The sequence below is a fragment of the Spinacia oleracea genome, chromosome 3 (genome assembly GCF_020520425.1).
Source record: "Spinacia oleracea cultivar Varoflay chromosome 3, BTI_SOV_V1, whole genome shotgun sequence".
NCBI lineage: Eukaryota > Viridiplantae > Streptophyta > Magnoliopsida > Caryophyllales > Amaranthaceae > Spinacia > Spinacia oleracea.
Window position 1 is genome coordinate 1,996,993 of NC_079489.1, and position 19,444 is coordinate 2,016,436.

At 35.2% G+C, this 19,444-nt stretch overlaps 1 protein-coding gene across 1 annotated transcript; it reads right to left on the reverse strand.

The window, feature by feature from the left end:
• Positions 1-1,138: 1,138 nt before the first annotated feature.
• LOC110782244 (probable E3 ubiquitin-protein ligase ARI8) lies at positions 1,139-13,704 on the reverse strand. The gene is made up of 15 exons (XM_021986361.2): positions 13,409-13,704; positions 11,087-11,211; positions 10,493-10,607; positions 10,289-10,379; positions 9,208-9,380; positions 8,213-8,314; positions 7,130-7,212; positions 6,167-6,271; positions 5,987-6,077; positions 5,078-5,170; positions 4,562-4,609; positions 4,066-4,137; positions 2,865-2,964; positions 2,300-2,423; positions 1,139-1,597 (listed from the first exon to the last, which is right to left on the reverse strand). The coding sequence occupies exons 1-15, from the start codon at positions 13,661-13,663 to the stop codon at positions 1,351-1,353; spliced, it is 1,824 nt and encodes a 607-aa protein (XP_021842053.2). The 5' UTR covers positions 13,664-13,704; the 3' UTR covers positions 1,139-1,350.
• Between the last annotated feature and the right edge of the window lie 5,740 nt (positions 13,705-19,444).

Consider the following 19,444-nt stretch of genomic DNA (forward strand, 5'->3'; position numbering starts at 1 on the left):
CAAAAAGTGCCCATTGGTTAGGGTGAAAAGCAATACTTGCATGCATGCCAAGTGGAAAAAAGGCCAATCGATTTTGTTTGGGAGCAACACAAATCTGTAAAATTATGCATTTGAAACAATAAAAAATATATTAATTCTACGTGTCAACAAAATTTTTATTGCCCCAACTTTCCCCATTCTTGCCATTTTCTTCTCTCTCCCTATTTTTTTTAATCAAAGACATCTACTCTCTCCGTCTCTTTTTGTTTTATACGTATTTCATTTTGGGTGTTTCATTTTGTTATTTACATTTCCTTTTATATTATCACATAATGCATTTATATTCTATCAAAATTTGTGCCCAAATATTATTTCTCATTTTCCCAATGTCAGATTTTTTGATAAAAGTGAAAACATTATAAATAAACGTATTTTTTCTTGTTTAAATAAAAAAGTAGAGGAATCTCAATGCACATTAAATAATCGTTAAATCACGTAAAAAATATCAAACGTAAAAAACAAAAAGAGACGGAGGGAGTAATTAATTTTACTCCGTATATCATAAGTGATATAGGTATATCTGGGTGTATAATAGTCATGTTAAAAAGATCGTTAAGCAACATAAATACCCAGTAGCTAATGGTATCAAAGAAGAAAAGAAGCAAATCACATCATTAATTATACCAAAATGCAATAACTCCCACAAAATCAAAGGTAATATGGTAAAAAGAAAAACGTTTCCAAACTTCAACTTTTTTTATCACGAAAACGCTAAATCAAGTTTCAAACCTCAAACTCGTGTCGCATAGCTACACTAAATTTTGTCTTACATAATAAAAATGTGGTCTATTTAGAAAAAGGATTGGCTTTAGCCATTATTGCCCCCAACTTTGCCCATTCTTGCCATTTACTTCTCTCCCTATCTTTTTTTTTTTAATTCAAATACTCCTTATAAGACATCTAAATCTATATCATAAGTGTACTTACCTATTATTTAGGTATACCTGGGTGTATAATATATAGTCACGCCATAGAGGTCGATAAGCGACCTAATAGCTAATGGTACCAAAGAAGAAAAGAAGCAAATCACACCATTAATTATATCAAAATGCAACAACTCCCACAAAATCAATGGTAAAAAAAAAAACGTTTCCAAACTTCAATTTTTTTTCCAGCAAAACGTTCAGCAGGATAATTATTGCAAATCAAGTTCCAAACCTCAATCCCGTATCGCATAGCGACACCAAATTATGTCTTACATAATAAAAATGTGGTCTATTTTAAAATAAAAACAAGGATTGGCCTTAGCCATGTGTGTCTTTTTGTGTCTTACCAACTCAAATAAGAAATAGAAAGATCTAATGTGTAGATCTAATGATAACACATAACACAAACAAGAGATGAAGTCTCATTTCCAAATTGGCAATGAGCACAAGCCTTGTACTCCTCAGCAGCAGCAGCCTCTTCTTCAGGAGTCATTCCTTCTTCAGCTGTTGTTGTTGTTGTAGGGATCCCTAGCCGCATCCGCCTCGAGCTCATCGCCTGGCGGACCGCGTTTAGGTCCGAAAGCCCGTTCTCTAAAGCCCATGCCATGTTGTCATAGTAGTATTGAGCCACACTATTAAGAAGTTAACCCACAAATTAAAAGAATGTCACACAATGCATGGCATAACCTTAAGCTTATAACAGTACTAATTAGACTTGTCAAACGGGTCGGGTCAGGTAGGGCTATAATAAATTACTTTTGAGTTCGAGTTAATTTAGGTTGGTCACTTTCGGGTTTGGGTCAAACCCAACGAGTTGAGATCGAGATTATAGAACGCGTATTATATTACGGAGTATTATACTACCATTCATTTGTGTAATAAATATAACCACATATCAATAAAATATACTAAATATTTGCACACAAATTAACAAATTATCACACACAAGTTTATATGTACTCCCTAGTCCCTAATCAAATTTCAACCATAAAATGGTGTATAATTCAAATCAAAATCATATTACGCAAAAAAATATTAACGACAACATGTTTATTGTGCTTAAAGTTCCTTATAATCTCACTTATTATAACTACAACGATTTTCAATCGGTCAGGTAAAAAAGAGGTTCGGCCGAGTTTTAACCCATTACTTTTCGAGTTGTTCAGGTTCAAATAAAATCCTTTAACTAGGCATACAAAATTTTGTTTAAGACCAAATATTTTCGGGTGGGGTCAGGTTGATTTTTGGTAGGTCTAACATTTTACAGTAATAAATAAATTGACAGAAAGAATGATATGATTATTAAGATGATTAGATTAGGCTAATGGCATTACCTTGTCTTCAAACACAGGCGATCACGGAACTGAGGGAACTTATCAGATGTTTCCTCCATACTAAAGAGAGTTAGCAGCTGAGCTGAACACTGATAAAGCTGATCCACGGCAAAACCAGCACACCCTGAAAGAACACGAACAAAGATTAAAAAAAAACAAAAAAAACAAAAAAATAACAACTTATTTATTGATTTGGGTGATGATAAAGGTCGCAAGTTGCGACAATATTTAGTTGTCACAATGTTACGTGTCGGAGTTTAATTAGTACATATAGACGACATGTAAGTTATGCGTCATCAGAATATTTTCACTATCAATGTAATATTTTTACTATGAAAATATGTAAATAAAATATTCGATATAAAGAAGGATACAAATTTACCTTTTTTTTTAAACATGTATAATAGGTTATATAAGTTAAATTTTTAGTTTCCAATTTAAATGATGACACATAAGTATGCCATGTCATCATTGTGACATGGCTTAAAGATCTCATGTTACGACCTTTATCATTTTCTCATTTATTGTATCAGATTTTATAACAGAAGTAAAAAACATTACTTACTTAGCAGATAGTTTAAGAGGGATCTCTTCTCATTTTCACAGCTTGGTAAATAATACTCATAAATGCAAGTCCACTTCAACACCCGCTTACAGTCTGCAATCTGTATGCATAGAGAAATGATACAAAGAAAGGAGATCAATACCATATTCGTGGATTAGACCAGATCACCACGAGCCCGGCCCAACCCAGCCCGAAAAGAGCAGGTTTGGCTGAAAATTTTGACACAGATTTTGGCCCGGCCTGATTTTATGGGCAATTTTTTTAAGGCGTGGCCCGGTCCAGCCCGCAATTTGCCCTGGCCTGATTTAATGGGCAAAATTAGTGATGGCAGCGGGTCCAGGACCCTACCCGGACCCTGTCGGACCCTACCCTAAAATTAGGGTATGGGTCTTTATTTTTTAGACCCTATAGGGTAAGGGTAAGGGTAGGGTATGGGCATATGCTGTTTTTTTTAGGGTAGGGTAATGGTCTTATTTTTTTAGACCCGTACCCTACCCTACCCGCGGACCCTTAAGACCCATACCCTACCCATACCCTATATTTAGACCCGCTTAAATTTTGTTATTTTTATGTACTTCACTTTTTGTGTAGGATCTTGATGATGAAGTAGATGATAATATGGACGATAACTACTACTAAAGTACTGAATGGATGCCTATTTATTAACATTAATATTGTGTAGTTAAGAATGTGGGATTTTGTAACTTATGAGCTTCGTACTTTAAAATGTATTGTGTTTAAGGAAAGACAAGGATAATTTTTGAAGACTAACTATTTATTTGTTTTAAAATACCTTATTAATTGTTGTTCTTGTATTATTTTTGCATATTACATATAATTTCATACAAAAAAGGAAATAAAAGGTATAGTTTAACGCGGACCCGCATAAGACCCTAGACCCTACCCATACCCTGTCGGACCCATAGGGTCCGGATAAGGGTCTTATAATTTTAGACCCTATAGGGTAAGGGTAGGGTATGAGTATATGTCAAAAAGTTAGGGTTCGAATCCGGGTATTACTACACCCTACCCAAACCCTACCCATTGCCATCCCTAGGCAAAATTCTTTAAGACGTGGCCCGTTCCGGCCCGGCTCGCAATTTGATCAGGTCTATTACAGACTATGCAAAAGGGTGTATAATTAACATGATATACCGGAAAGAACATATGTACACAAGTAAAAGAACATGCGGAAATTTACCTGCTCCCACGCGTCTTGATAAAAGCTGAATTCGGCTTCGGTTAGGCCTTGTTTATCAGCTAGTATTTTGAGCTGCAAAGTATGTAAAGACAGGACTTAATCATGTATCAAATATTTGATAAAAATGGTTACTATTACAATGAAAAATGGTTAGATTTTCGTGTGTTGATCGAATGTAGGAATTAGGAAGCATTTCTACTTAGAGTAAGAAGTGATTTTGTGTTTGGGTACCGGGTTCTGTGGAATATGCAACGTTAAATGGATAACAACATTACTTAAATATAAAAAAAGGCGATAAACTTTCAGATACAATTCGTTTAAGTTAGAGGTGATTAAAATCCGGGTCAGGTTGGGCTTTAACATAATAATTAATAAATCACGTCTAAAATACCCATAAATTTAGTGCGGGGTTTTCAGGTCGGGTTCGGGCTTTAGTCTAGAAATATGCATTTTAGGCTACCCAAATTACAACATTATTAGGAAAGTTTTTACTCACCACGCCGTTTTTCAGCTTCAGAATCTCATTAGCAGTTGCCTGAATATGCTGTAAGAAGAAAAGAGTATACACGTTAGAATTACCATTTCATGGTAAAAAAAACTGGTTTAATTCACAAATTCTTATTTACAATGGGTGTACAATAAATATTGTACACCGGAGTAAAAGTTAACTCAAAATGCTTAAAAGTTAAACATATATATGTAAAAGTTATCGATTTTTCAGTGATAAATTTTTTCAGTTTAGTAAAACTTTTTTCTTCAAAATAACTAATAATGTATAAAATTAATCATTTAACCCTTTAAAATATTTATCTATCAATTTTTTTTTACTAATATAAAAGTTAATCAAAACTAGGTTAAAGTTAAAAAAAAAAAGGTTAAAGTTATCTTGGTGTACAATAAATTTATTGTACACCTTGTGCGCACAAGACCTTTTGGGTTTAATTTTCTTCAAAACTCGGTTAAAATCTTAGATAAAGTGACCAAAAAATTGCATATGTGTTAGAATTATTACCATTTCATGAGTCAACCAACGCATGTGACAGTTTTGGTATCTGATCAGGTTCTGCTTAGCTACTTTCTTTTGTTCCTCAGCAGCATCTTCTGTCTGTAACATCAGAAAGGGTAAAATGGGTCTTAATTCGGGTCAGTCACTTTCGGTTTCGGATTCGGGTTTTCAAATGCTAGTTCATGACCCAAAATTTCAGGGTTCGGGTTGATCCAACGACTTGAGAGATTTTAGAACTCGTATTGTATTATTACATTATCATTAAGAGCCCAAAAAAATTATAAAGTGATACAGTTCGCAACTTGACACAAAATAATTTATGTTGCAACTGTTTTTAAATTATATAAAAATATGTTATTAGATTGTAATTTATATTTTTTTAATTTATAATTTACAAAATAAAAGAAAATATATATTTACTATAACCATTATAAATTTATTTCCTTTTTTATATGGTTTACCTTTTTTCATACTAAAAATGTGACGTTAATAGTAAAGAAAATTGATGAGTCGCAGTGTACGTGGCTTGTGGTACCATAAAAAGAGTGACACATAGGATTACGACACATTTTATTTGTCGTAACTTGCGACCTTTATCATCGCCCAATTTTTTTTATTTTTTTTCCAGTAAGGAAATACATCCTCCGTTCTTATTTACATGACACAATTGGGTTTATGACCACTATTCGCACAAACTCCTTTGACTTCATTTTGTGATTTATATTTCAGGCAAAACATAGTCGTGTGGGGTCTTATTAGATTCGTCTCAATAAATATTTTTTAAATATCAAGTTTTTATAATTTTTTTTGTTATCCATTATTTGAGATATTAACTTTAAAATCATGCATTGAAAAACGTGCCTAAATAATTGTGTCATTTAATAAAAACAGAGCAATACGGAAAAAAAAACTCACCTCTACTTGCATTTCTTTCCCTTCAGAGCATGTGTGTATATACTGATCACCTTCCCATAAACCATTGTGCAGCCAAGAAGTACGGCAATCCCTGTAATTTTTTATCAGCAAATTAAATTCATATTTGAGAAGAATATAAAAGGAATTAAATTGGAGAAGGAGAATTGTAGTGAAATTTACTTGCAAAAGTGAATTTTACAAGATGGACATTGCATCCGTTTAAAGGGAGCATCCATGTCCATTGATGTCCCACAATTTGGGCAGCCATTAGTAGTAGCAATTTTCCTACAACAAAAGAATAGTTAAGTTACATAAATTCAGACAAAAGGAAAAATTAAAGGTGCAATATCATGGAGATCATATACTGATATACTGATATGCAGGTACACGGAAAGATGGCTGTGGGACGGGCAGGCCCGTCCGACACGTAAAAAGCCCGAGCCGACATGAGCAGGAAAAGCCCGGTCATGCACGGGCCCAAAGTCATGGGCCGGCCCTGTGCCACATTCTATGGGAAAAGGCACTATACGACACGACAAAACGCTAATTTTAGTAAAATTACAACAGCCCAATCCGACACGTGGGCCAGGACCGGGTCTGGAAGTATTTTAAAAATTGTATGAGCTGACATGAGCCGAAAAGGCACGGCCTGACCCCGAAGTCATGGGCCGGCCCTGTGCCACATTTTATGGGAAGAGGCACTACCCAACCCGACATGACAAAACGCTAATTTAGTACAATTAGGCTTCGGCACAACAACCCAACCTGACACGTGGACCAGGATTGGGCGTGGACGTATTTTAAAAATTGTATGAGCTGACATGAGCAGAAAAGGCCCGGCCCGGCCCCGAAGTCATGGGTCGGCCATGTGTCACGTTTTATGGGAAAAGGCACTACCCAACCCGACCAGGCACGACAAATCACTAATGTAGTAAAATTAGGCTTAGACACAACAACCCTGCCCGACATGGGCCAGGACGTATTTTGAAAATTGCAGCCTGGAACGTTATACATAACACATGGCCTTGTTATAGCCCGGGCCCATTTCAGCCCGGCCCGGCCCACGCCCATTTTTATTCAGTACACCAAGAGAAACCGAAACAAGCAGCTAAAGGAAATCCACAAGATAAGCAATGGTCGTACCAGTTTACAGTCTGCACGACACTTTCCATAACCCACTTACAAACAGCTGCACAGGCAATCGGCTGATGAGCTTCCTTGTTACACTGCACCAAAGGTAATACTTTGTGTTAAGTAACTTAATCATGTTTCTCAGAATTTACTGGGAATAAGATACTACATCCGTTTCATAAAGAATTTTATTGTTTACTATTTACACAAATAATAAGATAAAAGTATAAAAAATTGGTTGAATATTATAAAATATAGATAAAGTGAGAAAAATATGTAAAAAGGTGGGTGAGTGTAAGAAAAAAAAATGAATAAAGGAAGAGAAAATGAGTGGAAAATTGTAAATATTGTGGATTGAGAATTTGTAAAAAAAATGAATAAAGTAAGAGAAAGAGAGAAAGTGATTTTTTGGAGTGAAAATGATAAAGGTCGCAACATGCGACCTTTAAGCCGTGTCACAATGATGACATGACAATGCTTACACTACAAGAAATTGTACTATTAACGACGGAAAATCCCGTCGCTAAAGGTCAATAATTATTGATTAACGACGAGATTTTCCGTCGCGAACTTGTCATAAAAGGGGGCCGTCGTTAATGGAAAATCCCGTCGTTAACCTGTCGTAAAAAATATTTGCGACGGACTTGTTCCCGTCTTTGTTGGGTTGTTATCCCCGTCGCAAAAGTCCTTTTGCGACGGGATTTTTACCCGTCGTTATTAGGTTTTCATAAAAGATAAAATTTTTTGTAGCGTTATGTGTCATGATTTAAATTGTAAACTAAATATTTAATTTATATAATCTATTATACATGTTTCAGAAAAGGCAGAAAAATCTTAATATTCTAATTTGTTTCCTTCTTTATATCAACTACGTTATTACATATTTTCATAGTAAAAATATTGAATTGATAGTAAAAATATTCTATTGACACATGGCCTACGTGACGCCTATATGTACCAATTAAACTACGACACGTAAAATTGTGACAACTAAATGTTGTCGCAACTTACGACCTTTATCATCATCCCTTTTTAGAGTATTTTTTTTAACAGTTATTGGAAAAAGATGAAGAAAGTTAAAGAAGTGGATCTCACCTTCCAGCAGAAGCTATATAAGCACTTACAAGTGACCTTGGTGGTCTTACCACGAACAAGAACAACAGCATAGTCACATCCAGGTGAAGGACACCAGTTAGCCTACAAATGTTTCGTTCAAGTAATATTAGACATACTAGTTAGCTCCCCTGCAATGCATGAGTTTATTAAATTTTTGAATGTTGATCGATAAAAACAAAAAAAGGGAAAAAGTTTTTGTAGTTTTCATATTTTTGTTTCAGTTTTTTAAAAAATATAAAACAAAAAACAAAAAACGATAACGAATGGGGTCTATAGAATTTAATTTCCAATGCAAACGAAGATTGCTTTTAGATTCAATGAAACAATAAAAAGAATATGGTATTGGTCACTTCATAATTATTTACCCACAACTCAACTTATAATGCATAGAGCTGGTAAAAATTGACCCAATCCACCAACCCAATCTGAACTCAACCCAATGATGAAGGGTTGGGTTAAGGTTTTCAACCCGTTTAATTAAATGGGTTGGGTAAGGTTGAAATTTTTAACTCGAAAACAACCCGTCTAATCCGTTTAACTTCAAGTAAGTATGTAATATAGATATGTTAATGTTATTTGAAAGATTTTATTTTTTTATTTTTCCTTCAACATTGAATAATTATTTGACGTTTTGATTCATATCAAATATATTGAAGTATTACTTTTTGCAATGAAATATGGCACAAAAAAATCACCTCACCATTCTATACTCAAGTCAATTTACACTTAAAAGTGGGAAAAAAAATTAAACGGGTCAATTTCAGGTCAACCCATTTATAGTTGGGTTGGGTTGAAAATCTCAACCCGCTTAATTAAACAGGTCGGGTTAGGTTGGAAAAATCTCAACCCGTCTATAAATGGGTCTACCTGATTTCGACCTAAATCAACTGTGCGTCTGTGCTTTGGAATAATATATATAGATGTGCCTCAAAAAGAATAGATATTTTATAAGAACATGTAACAATTTCATGTACCTTTGGGTTAAACTCAATGTAAGATCTCATAAGAAAACGAGCATATTTCTCCTTGTCATCATTTGTAGCCAACATGTTTATCATGTCTTGAGTTACAGCAGAACGGCAAGATGTATCAGGACAGCGTAACAGTAAGGAAGGAAGACCATCAGTGAGTGATTTCCCAATATAATCTGCATGAGATTAAAACATAATTATAAGTTGATGGAATGTGTTCGAGATTAGATTAATTAATATGAACAATTCAATTGATGGCTACAAGTAGAGATGGCGAGTGAGACGGGTCTGACACAGCCCACCCTAACATAACCTGTAATGGATTATGTGGGTCGAACAAACTTAATACCCATGACACAACCCGCCTAACCCGACCCGGAACAACGCACAACCCAACCAACAAAACACAGTCACTCACTGACCCGACCCGATAATCCGACCTGAAGTTACTAAGAGAAACCTGAACCCGACCTGAATGACCTTAAATCGACATGATTTGACACAATTATCATATTTTGTTGTAATATTAAGTTTTACAATATTTTCTGATGTTTTTTTACAAAACCTGAAATCGACCTGAAATCAAACCCGAAACTGACCCATTGACCCGAATTGCCACCCTAACATTGACCCACCCGACTCGTCATACTAATTTAAACTATTTTGTATGTTTAAAATGCTAATGAAATTTAATGTTTAAATATATATATTAACTATATTTGTATGAGTATAATAATGATATAAAAATTAAGTAATTTAAGTTCATACGACTTTTGTAATTTTTTTTACGCTTGAGTAACCGTTTAAACCCACTGGACCCACATTAGCCACCAAATACCTTATGTACCCACCAAACCCATTAGACTCACTTGAACCTGCACAACCCACCACGACCCAACACGTACTGGGTTCATTTTTTCGACACAGCCCACAATTCGACCCACCCTGCCCTACACTCTATCGGTCGTGTGTCACCCATTCCCGACCCACCAAACCCACCCAAAACCCGCCTCGTTTGCCATCTCCACCTATAAGGAATTATAACTATGAAAATACTCATCAAGATTTTTGCATCAGAACTAACCTGCCCAACAAGTATGACAGAACACATGCCCACAATGAGGACTAGCAACCAGATCTGGAGAAAATGTTACCAAACAAATCCCACAAGTCATCTGTCAAACAAACCCAAAACTCATCAAAAGGTTATTTAATTTTCAGCTTAATAAAGAATTTAGAGGTTAATAATTGTGCAGAAACTTAATAAGTACATTGTTCTGAAACTTACATCTTTTTTGTAAGATGATTCAGCTTCATCATCAACAGGATCTTCTGGTAAACCAAGTACCTCTCGAAGTTTATACCCATTTGCAAACCATTCATCAGGTACTGCATTCACATTCCTGTCAGTAAAAAACAATAACACAGACTGTCAGAATGAATCAGTTATCAGTACAGAATTACAGGGAAAATGGCGATGATAAAGGTCGCAAGTTGCGGCAACATTTAGTTATCCCAATCTTTTAATTGGTACTATACATATATGTGTCACGTAGGTTGTGTCGTTATAAGTCATCATAGTATTTTTACTATCAAACAACATTTTTACTATGAAAATATGTAAATAAGGTAGTCGATATAAAGAAGAAAACAAATTAGAATATAAAGATTTTCCTACATTTTTTTGAAACACGTATAACAGTATATATTTTTTAAATATTTTAGTTTTCAATTTAAATCATGATACATAAACATGTCATGTCATCATTGTGACACGGCTTAAATGTCGCATGTTGCGACCTTTATCATTTTCGCAGGAAAAAATAGCAAAAAAAAAAAAAAAAAAAAAAAAAACCAGTAATCTTCATAGTAGGAATTTTACCATTTGAAGTGAAGTAAAAGGATTACAGCTTCAGATCTTGAAATGGAAAGGATATCAGATATATTCGAGATATCGCGTTCTAGATTGATACGGATATCGGCTTCATTCATGACCTTGTAGGGTTTCTGAAATTCATGAATGAAATGAGTACAGTTTAGGAATCATGATTCATGAATGCAATTAAGGAACCAAAGATTAGTTTCAGTTTAATTAAAATCTAATCCAAATTGATCAATCTATTCTGTGAGCTATTGCATCAACTTAAACATGAAACGTACATTTTGGGCCCATTCGTTAGCATGTTACGACAGACTACGCATTCAAAACATGAAACGTACATTTTGGGCCCATTCGATAACAATGTCAGTTTTCAGTTTTTGGTTTTGAGAGTCGTATGATTACATCAACTTAAACTTGTTGTTCTGTGAACTTTGTGACACCCCTGAATCATATTTGCTGGTTTTTGTTGTAACGTGTTACGACAGACTACGCATTCAAAACATGAAAAGTACATTCTGGGCCCATTCGATAACACTGCCAGTTTTCAGTTTTTGGTTTTGAGAGTCGTATGATTTAGATTGAACCATGAACTAAAATTTAGTCAATTTCACACTAATCATGTTGATTTTGAAAATTGACAACAAAAAACTTGGATTTACTTTTTGCGTTTTCCATAGTTTGTTTTATAATTTTTTAAAAATATAAAACCAGAAACAAAAAATGATTCCGAACGTGGAAACTTATAACTTATATTTGATGTTTCAATTGCAAGTTTTATGTTGAATGCAGATAGATCCATAAAAATGCAAACTTTTGATCCAAAAGCATCAAAGTATATCAATTATATAAGTCCAATGTATCGAAAAATTGTCAAAATATAAACCTCTTAAACAACATAATCAAAGACTTATAAGTAAGTTTCATGAATAATGAAGGAGACTGTATGATCTAGAATGTCGAAACTTTCAGTTGAATTTTGCACCATCTTTACTCTTTAGATCTATAAGGGACTCGAAGTTTAGGCACAAAGTACCTAAATTCGAGTCACGTACAGATCTAAGTGTTAGACACAATAATTTTATGAAATTTCTCTTCTTAGTCCAACACTTTTATCCAAATTCATGTCACGTACAGATCTTAGTGTTAGACACAACAATTTTATGAAAAATTATCTTTTTAGTCCAACTCTTTTATCTAAATTCGAGTCACGTACAGATCTAAAAGTTAAACACACCAATTTTATGAAAATTTCTCTTTTTAGTCCAACTGTTTTATCCAAATTCGAGTCACGTACAGATCTAAGTGTTAGACACAATAATTTTATGAAAATTTCTCTTTTTAGTCCAACTCTTTTATCCAAATTCGAGTCACGTACAGATCTAAGCGTTAGACACAACCATTTTATGAAAATTTCTCTTTTAATTCCAACTCTTTTATCCAAATTTGAGTCACGTACAGATCTAAGAGTTAGACACAACCATTTTATGAAAATTTCTCTTTTTAGTCCTACCATCCTTTTGGTCCAAAATTGTAAAATGGTGCACACCCAATATTGGATCTCTATGTGTCAAACAAAAGCATGCAAAAATGATAAAAATCACAATGTTAGAATTAACAGTGTAACACAAAGATGAGACAAGTTTTAAAATCATTGTTTTAGTATTTAAATCTTTGAAAAATGAGGCAACTTTTAGAATCATTCTTACAAATCCTTGACACGTAAATTATTACCGATGACGGGATTTTCTGTCACCGTTGGACTTAAATTTTCTACGATAAAAATTATAACGTATTATTAAGGACGGGGTTTTCCATCACCCAACTTAGATCTTTTACTATAAAGATGAGGCAACTTTTAAAACCATTGTTTTAAAATTTAAATCCTTGAAAAACAAGACAACTTTTAAAATCATTCTTACAAAACCTTGACACAAAAATTATTATAACGACTGGATTTTCCGTCACCCAACTTAGATTTTTTACGACGGGATAATTGATTATCCCCGTCGAGATACGTCGCATAAAAGGTAATTGAACGAGGGCCGTTGGTAATTTGTGGGTTGAGTAATGACGGATCCTAAAACTCTGTCATAAAATCTTTTACACGAGACTTGATGAGTGCGTCATTAATATTTTTTTTGTTACTAGACATTTCTTTTTAATTCCCTTTTGGAAATAAATCATGAATTTTTTTCACAAAATAACAAAACTAGACTTTCGGACACGAACACAAACACTAATACCCGAATCCGAGTAACATACATAAAATAAATATGTAATAAAATTTTACAAAAATCAAAATCACCATAAATATACATATACCTGACGTTCCATTAAATTTAGTGGCTCTTCCAAGTCACTAATAGTGATATCATCATCACTATCATCATCGTCATCACTATCACAATCATCATCATTAGTATCATCATCAGAAATAAAGTCCAACAACATATCCACATCTTCTCCTTCAAGTTGTTGGGCTTCTCCGGGTTGTTGGGCTTCTCCGGGTTGTTGGGCTTGGAGAGGTTGTTGTTGGACTTCTTCTAGAACTTCCCTTGACTCCATTTCTGAATCCATTGGATTAACAAAGGATAATAATTTGTTTGACAAGAAGCTTAAGGTTAGGGATGGGAGATGTGAAAAACTTGAGAAATGGTGCTTCTTTTTATAGTAGAGTGGGGAAGGGCAAATTTGTAAAATACTATTTCTTTCCTTCTCAAATGATTGCTTACTATTTTGATACGTAGTACGGATCGGTACTGATCTGTACTGATCCGTACTACGTACGTGTTTCAGGACTAATAAGTTAAGATCAAGGTCAGACCGTTTGAAAATTATTAGGTGTATCCGGGTATACGGTGTACCCCATAGTATTTTTATGTCTATGGGTGGTCCCCTCTCACATTTTCTCCTCACATGTAAGGGGAAAATATGAGAGGGTGCACCGTGCATCCGGGTGCACCTAATATGTTTTACAGACCGTTACTCAGATTCAATTTACAACTAAAATAAATTCAAATAGCTTATGTTAAGTCCGGATAAGTAGTTTTTGTTAAGTTCAAAGAACTGAATATAGTGCTCTTAGTTTGTGTTAACAAATCTAAAAAATAATTTTTTTAGGTGTACAAATAATTAATAATTATGAAAAATAAAATGGTAATAAATATGGAAAGTTAAGGAAAGAAATCAAAATTTCCTCATAGCTTGATATTCATTGCATTATTTTTTATTATTATTAATTTTTGTTTTCATTATAATTATTACTATTAATATTATAAGAAAAAATCAACCTAATATGGTAATATATCTCAAAGGATATCATAGAGGCCACATGACCCACATTTGATAAAATCCTGATAACAAGGATCCAGCTAATACTGAGCTGGGCTCAAGTCCTCAATCAAGGCCCAAATAAAAAGTTCCTTAATCAAGGCCCAAATTTGAAAATAATGTTGGGTTGGACTAGAGTCAACGCATAAATATGGTATGTAATGTAGGTTCCTATTTTTGTTTGATGTGAAAGTATGATACTTTTTTGGGGGAAAAGGATTAATTTCCTAATTTACATAAAATATTTTGGGATTTCAATATATATTTCTATGTCTGTTTAGATACCTACTAATAATAACTCTCTCCGAAAATCAGACTCAAAATTATCTCCACCGGATATCATACACAAATAATTTTGGGTGAAACTCGACCTAACCCGTTTGGACATTTGTTATAAATAACTATGTTCGTTATAATTTTTTAGTTGACACGTTTTATTTGAAGTTTTTATGTATCGTCACGTTATTCTTGGTCTTGACAAATAATGTTGTCAATTTGCCACCATGCCGCGTAGATACTTGAGTTATTTGATCGTGGATGACGTAATAATCCTACATTCTTTCTCGATCAATAATATTTTAATTAAAAAATAGTTATTTGTGTCCTATGTACGTAATATATATACTTCGTATTTTTTATGGAAATTTTTTTTTGGACCATCAAGTAGTCTCGGCTAATAATAGTTTTACTTTGCCCCGGTTGATTATTTTTTGTGAGAGTTTTCGGTTCAAATGGAAAAGTAAAATTAGACGGATGGAGTATCATATAGAGTTAAAGATAGATGCAGGTCAGTCGTGCTCTGTGCCTAGTCCATATCCCTTAGGCCTGAACGAGATCGACCCATGCCAAACCCACTTCTTTTGAATTGGGCAAGGCGGGTCGAAAATTTCAAAAGGGAGGCCCGTGCAAAACCCAAGAACATGTGACCTCGTGTCGTGCTTAAGCCTACTTTTAGTCAATTCAACGTGATTTGTTGGGTCGGGACGTTTCGTGCTTTTTGCCAAAAAATAGGTCCACACCCCCGCCTTCTTGTTCGTGTCAGACCATGCTTCATTTTTCCGTGCCTGTATCGGGCTGTGATTTTTTCGTGTTGGGTCGTGTCGTACCTCAGGTCGGCCCGGCCCGGCCCAGTGCGCACAACTCTTAGCCTTTACCAAGTCCCAACATTTTCATTAATTTCCAATTTACATAAAATATTTTAGGATTTCAATATATTATTTCTATGTCTGTTTAGATACCAACCAAAAATAACTCTCTCCAAAAATCAGACTCAAAATTATCTCCACTGGATATCAGACATAAGTATTTTGGGTGAAACTCGACCTAACCCGTTTTGGACCTTTATTACAAATAACTATGTCCGTTATAATTTTTTAGTTGACACGTTTATTGGAAAGTCTTTATGTATCGCACGTTGTTCTTGGTCTCGGCAATTAATGTTGTCAATTTGCCACCATACCACGTAGTTACTTGAGTTATTTGATAATTGATGACGTAATAATCCTACAATTTTTTCGCGGCCAATAAAATTTTTATTAAAAAATCGTTATTTGTGTCATACGTACGTAATATATATTTATTGAAAAATTGTTATGGACCATCAAAGTAGTCGGCTAATATTAGTTTTACTTTCCCCATTTGATTATTTTTTGTGAGAGTTTTTCGGGTCAAATGAAAAAGTAAAATTAGACGAACGGAGTATCATATAGAGTTAAAGATAGTTGCGGGTCAACCGTGCTCTGTGCCGAGTCCATGTCCCTTGGTCTGAACAAGCTCGTCCCTTGCACGCCAAACCCACTTGTTATGAATCGGGTACGACTAGCCGAAAATTTCAAGAGGAGGCCCATGCAAAGCCAATGAACACGTGACCTCGTGTCGTGCTTTCGTGCCTAAACCAATTTTTAATCAATTTAACGTTATTTGTCTGTCCAGATCGTGTCGTGTCGTGTCTTGTTGTGCTTTTCCCCCAAAAAGGGGTCCACGGCCCCGGTTTCTTGTTCGTGTCAAACCATGCTTAATTTTTCTGTGCCTGTGTCCGGCTGTGCTTTTTTCGTGTTGGGTCGTGTCATACCTCGGGTCGGACCGGCCCGTCCCGGCCCAGTGCGCACAACTCTTAGCCTTTACCAAGTCCCAACATTGTCATTAATTTCCAATTTACATAAAATATTTTAGGATTTCAATATATTATTACTATGTCAGTTTAGATACCAACCAAAAATAACTCTCTCCAAAAACCAGACTCAAAATTATCTCCACCGGATATCTGACATAAGTATTTTGGGTGAAACTCGACCTAACCCGTTTTGGACCGTTATTACAAATAACTATGTCCGTTATAATTTTTTAGTTGACACGTTTATTGGAAAGTCTTTATGTATCGCACGTTATTCTTGGTCTCGGCAATTAATGTTGTCAATTTGCCACCATGCCACGTAGTTACTTGAGTTATTTGATAATTGATGACGTAATAATCCTACATTTTTTCGCCGCCAATAATATTTTTATTAAAAAATCGTTATTTGTGTCATACGTACGTACGTAATATATATTTATTGAAAAATTGTTATGTACCTTCAAAGTAGTCGGCTAATATTAGTTTTACTTTCCCCATTTGATTATTTTTTGTGAGAGTTTTTCGGGTCAAATGAAAAAGTAAAATTAGACGAACGGAGTATCATATAGAGTTAAAGATAGTTGCGGGTCAACCGTGCTCTGTGCCGAGTCCATGTCCCTTGGTCTGAATGAGCTCGTCCCTTGCACGCCAAACCCACTTGTTATGAATCGGGTACGACTAGCCGAAAATTTCAAAGAGGAGGCCCATGCAAAGCCAATGAACACGTGACCTCGTGTCGTGCTTTCGTTCCTAAACCCATTTTTAATCAATTTAACGTTATTTGTCTGTTCATATCGTGTCGTGTCGTGTCTTGTTGTGCTTTTCCCCAAAAAAGGGGTCCACGGCCCCGGTTTCTTGTTCGTGTCAAACCATGCTTAATTTTTCTGTGCCTGTGTCCGGCTATGCTTTTTTCGTGTTGGGTCGTGTCATACCTCGGGTCGGACCGGCCCATCCTGGCCCAGTGCGCACAACTCTTAACCTTTACCAAGTCCCAACATTGTCATTAATTTCCAATTTACATAAAATATTTTAGGATTTCAATATATTATTTCTATGCCTGTTTAGATACCAACCAAAAATAACTCTCTCCAAAAATCAGACTCAAAATTATCTCCACCGGATATCAGACATAAGTATTTTGGGTGAAACTCGACCTAACCCGTTTTGGACCTTTATTACAAATAACTATGTACGTTATAATTTTTTAGTTGACACATTTATTGGAAAGTCTTTATGTATCGCACGTTATTCTTGGTCTCGGCAATTAATGTGGTCAATTTGCCACCATGCCACGTAGTTACTTGAGTTATTTGATAATTGATGACGTAATAATCCTACAATTTTTTCGTGGCCAATAATATTTTTATTAAAAAATCGTTATTTGTGTCATACGTACGTAATATATATTTATTGAAAAATTGTTATGGACCATCAAAGTAGTCGGCTAATATTAGTTTTACTTTCCCCATTTGATTAATTTTTGTGAGAGTTTTTCGGGTCAAATGAAAAAGTAAAATTAGACGAACGAAAAATCATATAGAGTTAAAGATAGTTGCGGGTCAACCGTGCTCTGTGCCGAGTCCATGTCCCTTGGTCTGAACGAGCTCGTCCCTTGCACGCCAAACCCACTTGTTATGAATCGGGTACGACTAGCCGAAAATTTCAAGGAGGAGGCCCATGCAAAGCCAATGAACACGTGACCTCGTGTCGTGCTTTCGTGCCTAAACCCATTTTTAATCAATTTAACGTTATTTGTCTGTTCAGATCGTGTTGTGTCGTGTCTTGTTGTGCTTTTCTCCAAAAAAGGAGTCCACGGCCCCGGTTTCTTGTTCGTGTCAAACCATGCTTAATTTTTCTGTGCCTGTGTCCGGCTGTGCTTTTTTCGTGTTGGGTCGTGTCATACCTCGGGTCGGACCGGCCCGTCCCGGCCCAGTGCGCACAACTCTTAGCCTTTACCAAGTCCCAACATTGTCATTAATTTCCAATTTACATAAAATATTTTAGGATTTCAATATATTATTTCTATGTCTGTTTAGATACCAATAAAAAATAACTCTCTCCGAAAATCAGACTCAAAATTATCTCCACCGGATATCAGACATAAGTATTTTGGGTGAAACTCGAGTACTCGACCTAACCCGTTTTGGACCTTTATTACAAATAACTATGTCCGGTATAATTTTTTAGTTGACACGTTTATTGGAAAGTCTTTCTGTATTGCACGTTATTCTTGGTCTCGACAATTAATGTTGTCAATTTGCCACCATGCCACGTAGATACTTGAGTTATTTCATCATTGATGACGTAATAATCCTACATTTTTTCGCGGCTGATAATAATTTTATTAAAAAATCGTTATTTGTGTCATACGTACGTAATATATATTTATTGAAAAATTATTATGGACCATCAAAGTAATCGGCTAATATTAGTTTTACTTGCCCCATTTGATTAATTTTTGTGAGAGTTTTTCGGGTCAAATGAAGAAATAAAATTAGACGAACGGAGTATCATATAGAGTTAAAGATAGTTGTGGGTCAACCGTGCTCCGTGCCGAGTCCATGCCCCTTAGTCTGAACGAGCTCATCACTTACACGCCAAACCCACTTGTTATGAATCGGGCACGACCAGCCAAAAATTTCAAGAAGGAGGCCCATGCAAAGCCAATGAACACGTGACCTCGTGTCGTGCTTTCGTGCCTAAACCCATTTTTAGTCTATTTAACGTTATTTTTCGGTTCAGATCGTGTCGTGTCTTGTCGTGTTTTTTTCCCAAAAAATAGATCCACACCCCCGCCTTTTTGTTCGTGTCAGACCATGCTTTTTCTGTGCCTGTGTCGGGCTGTGTTTTTTTCGTGTTGGGTCGTGTCGTACCTCTGGTCGGCTTGGCCCGGCCCGGCCCAGTGCGCCACAATT

What these genes read in the sequence shown, in the direction of transcription:
- LOC110782244 (XM_021986361.2), bottom strand. Translation starts at nt 13,663, where the DNA reads ATGGATTCAGAAATGGAGTCAAGGGAAGTTCTAGAAGAAGTCCAACAA. An exon ending in CTTTTACTTCACTTCAAATG is followed by an intron (nt 10,608 to 11,086) that starts GTAAAATTCCTA and finishes TTTTACTGACAG; the next exon opens with GAATGTGAATGCAGTACCTG. An exon ending in CTGTCATACTTGTTGGGCAG is followed by an intron (nt 9,381 to 10,288) that starts GTTAGTTCTGAT and finishes AATCTCATGCAG; the next exon opens with ATTATATTGGGAAATCACTC.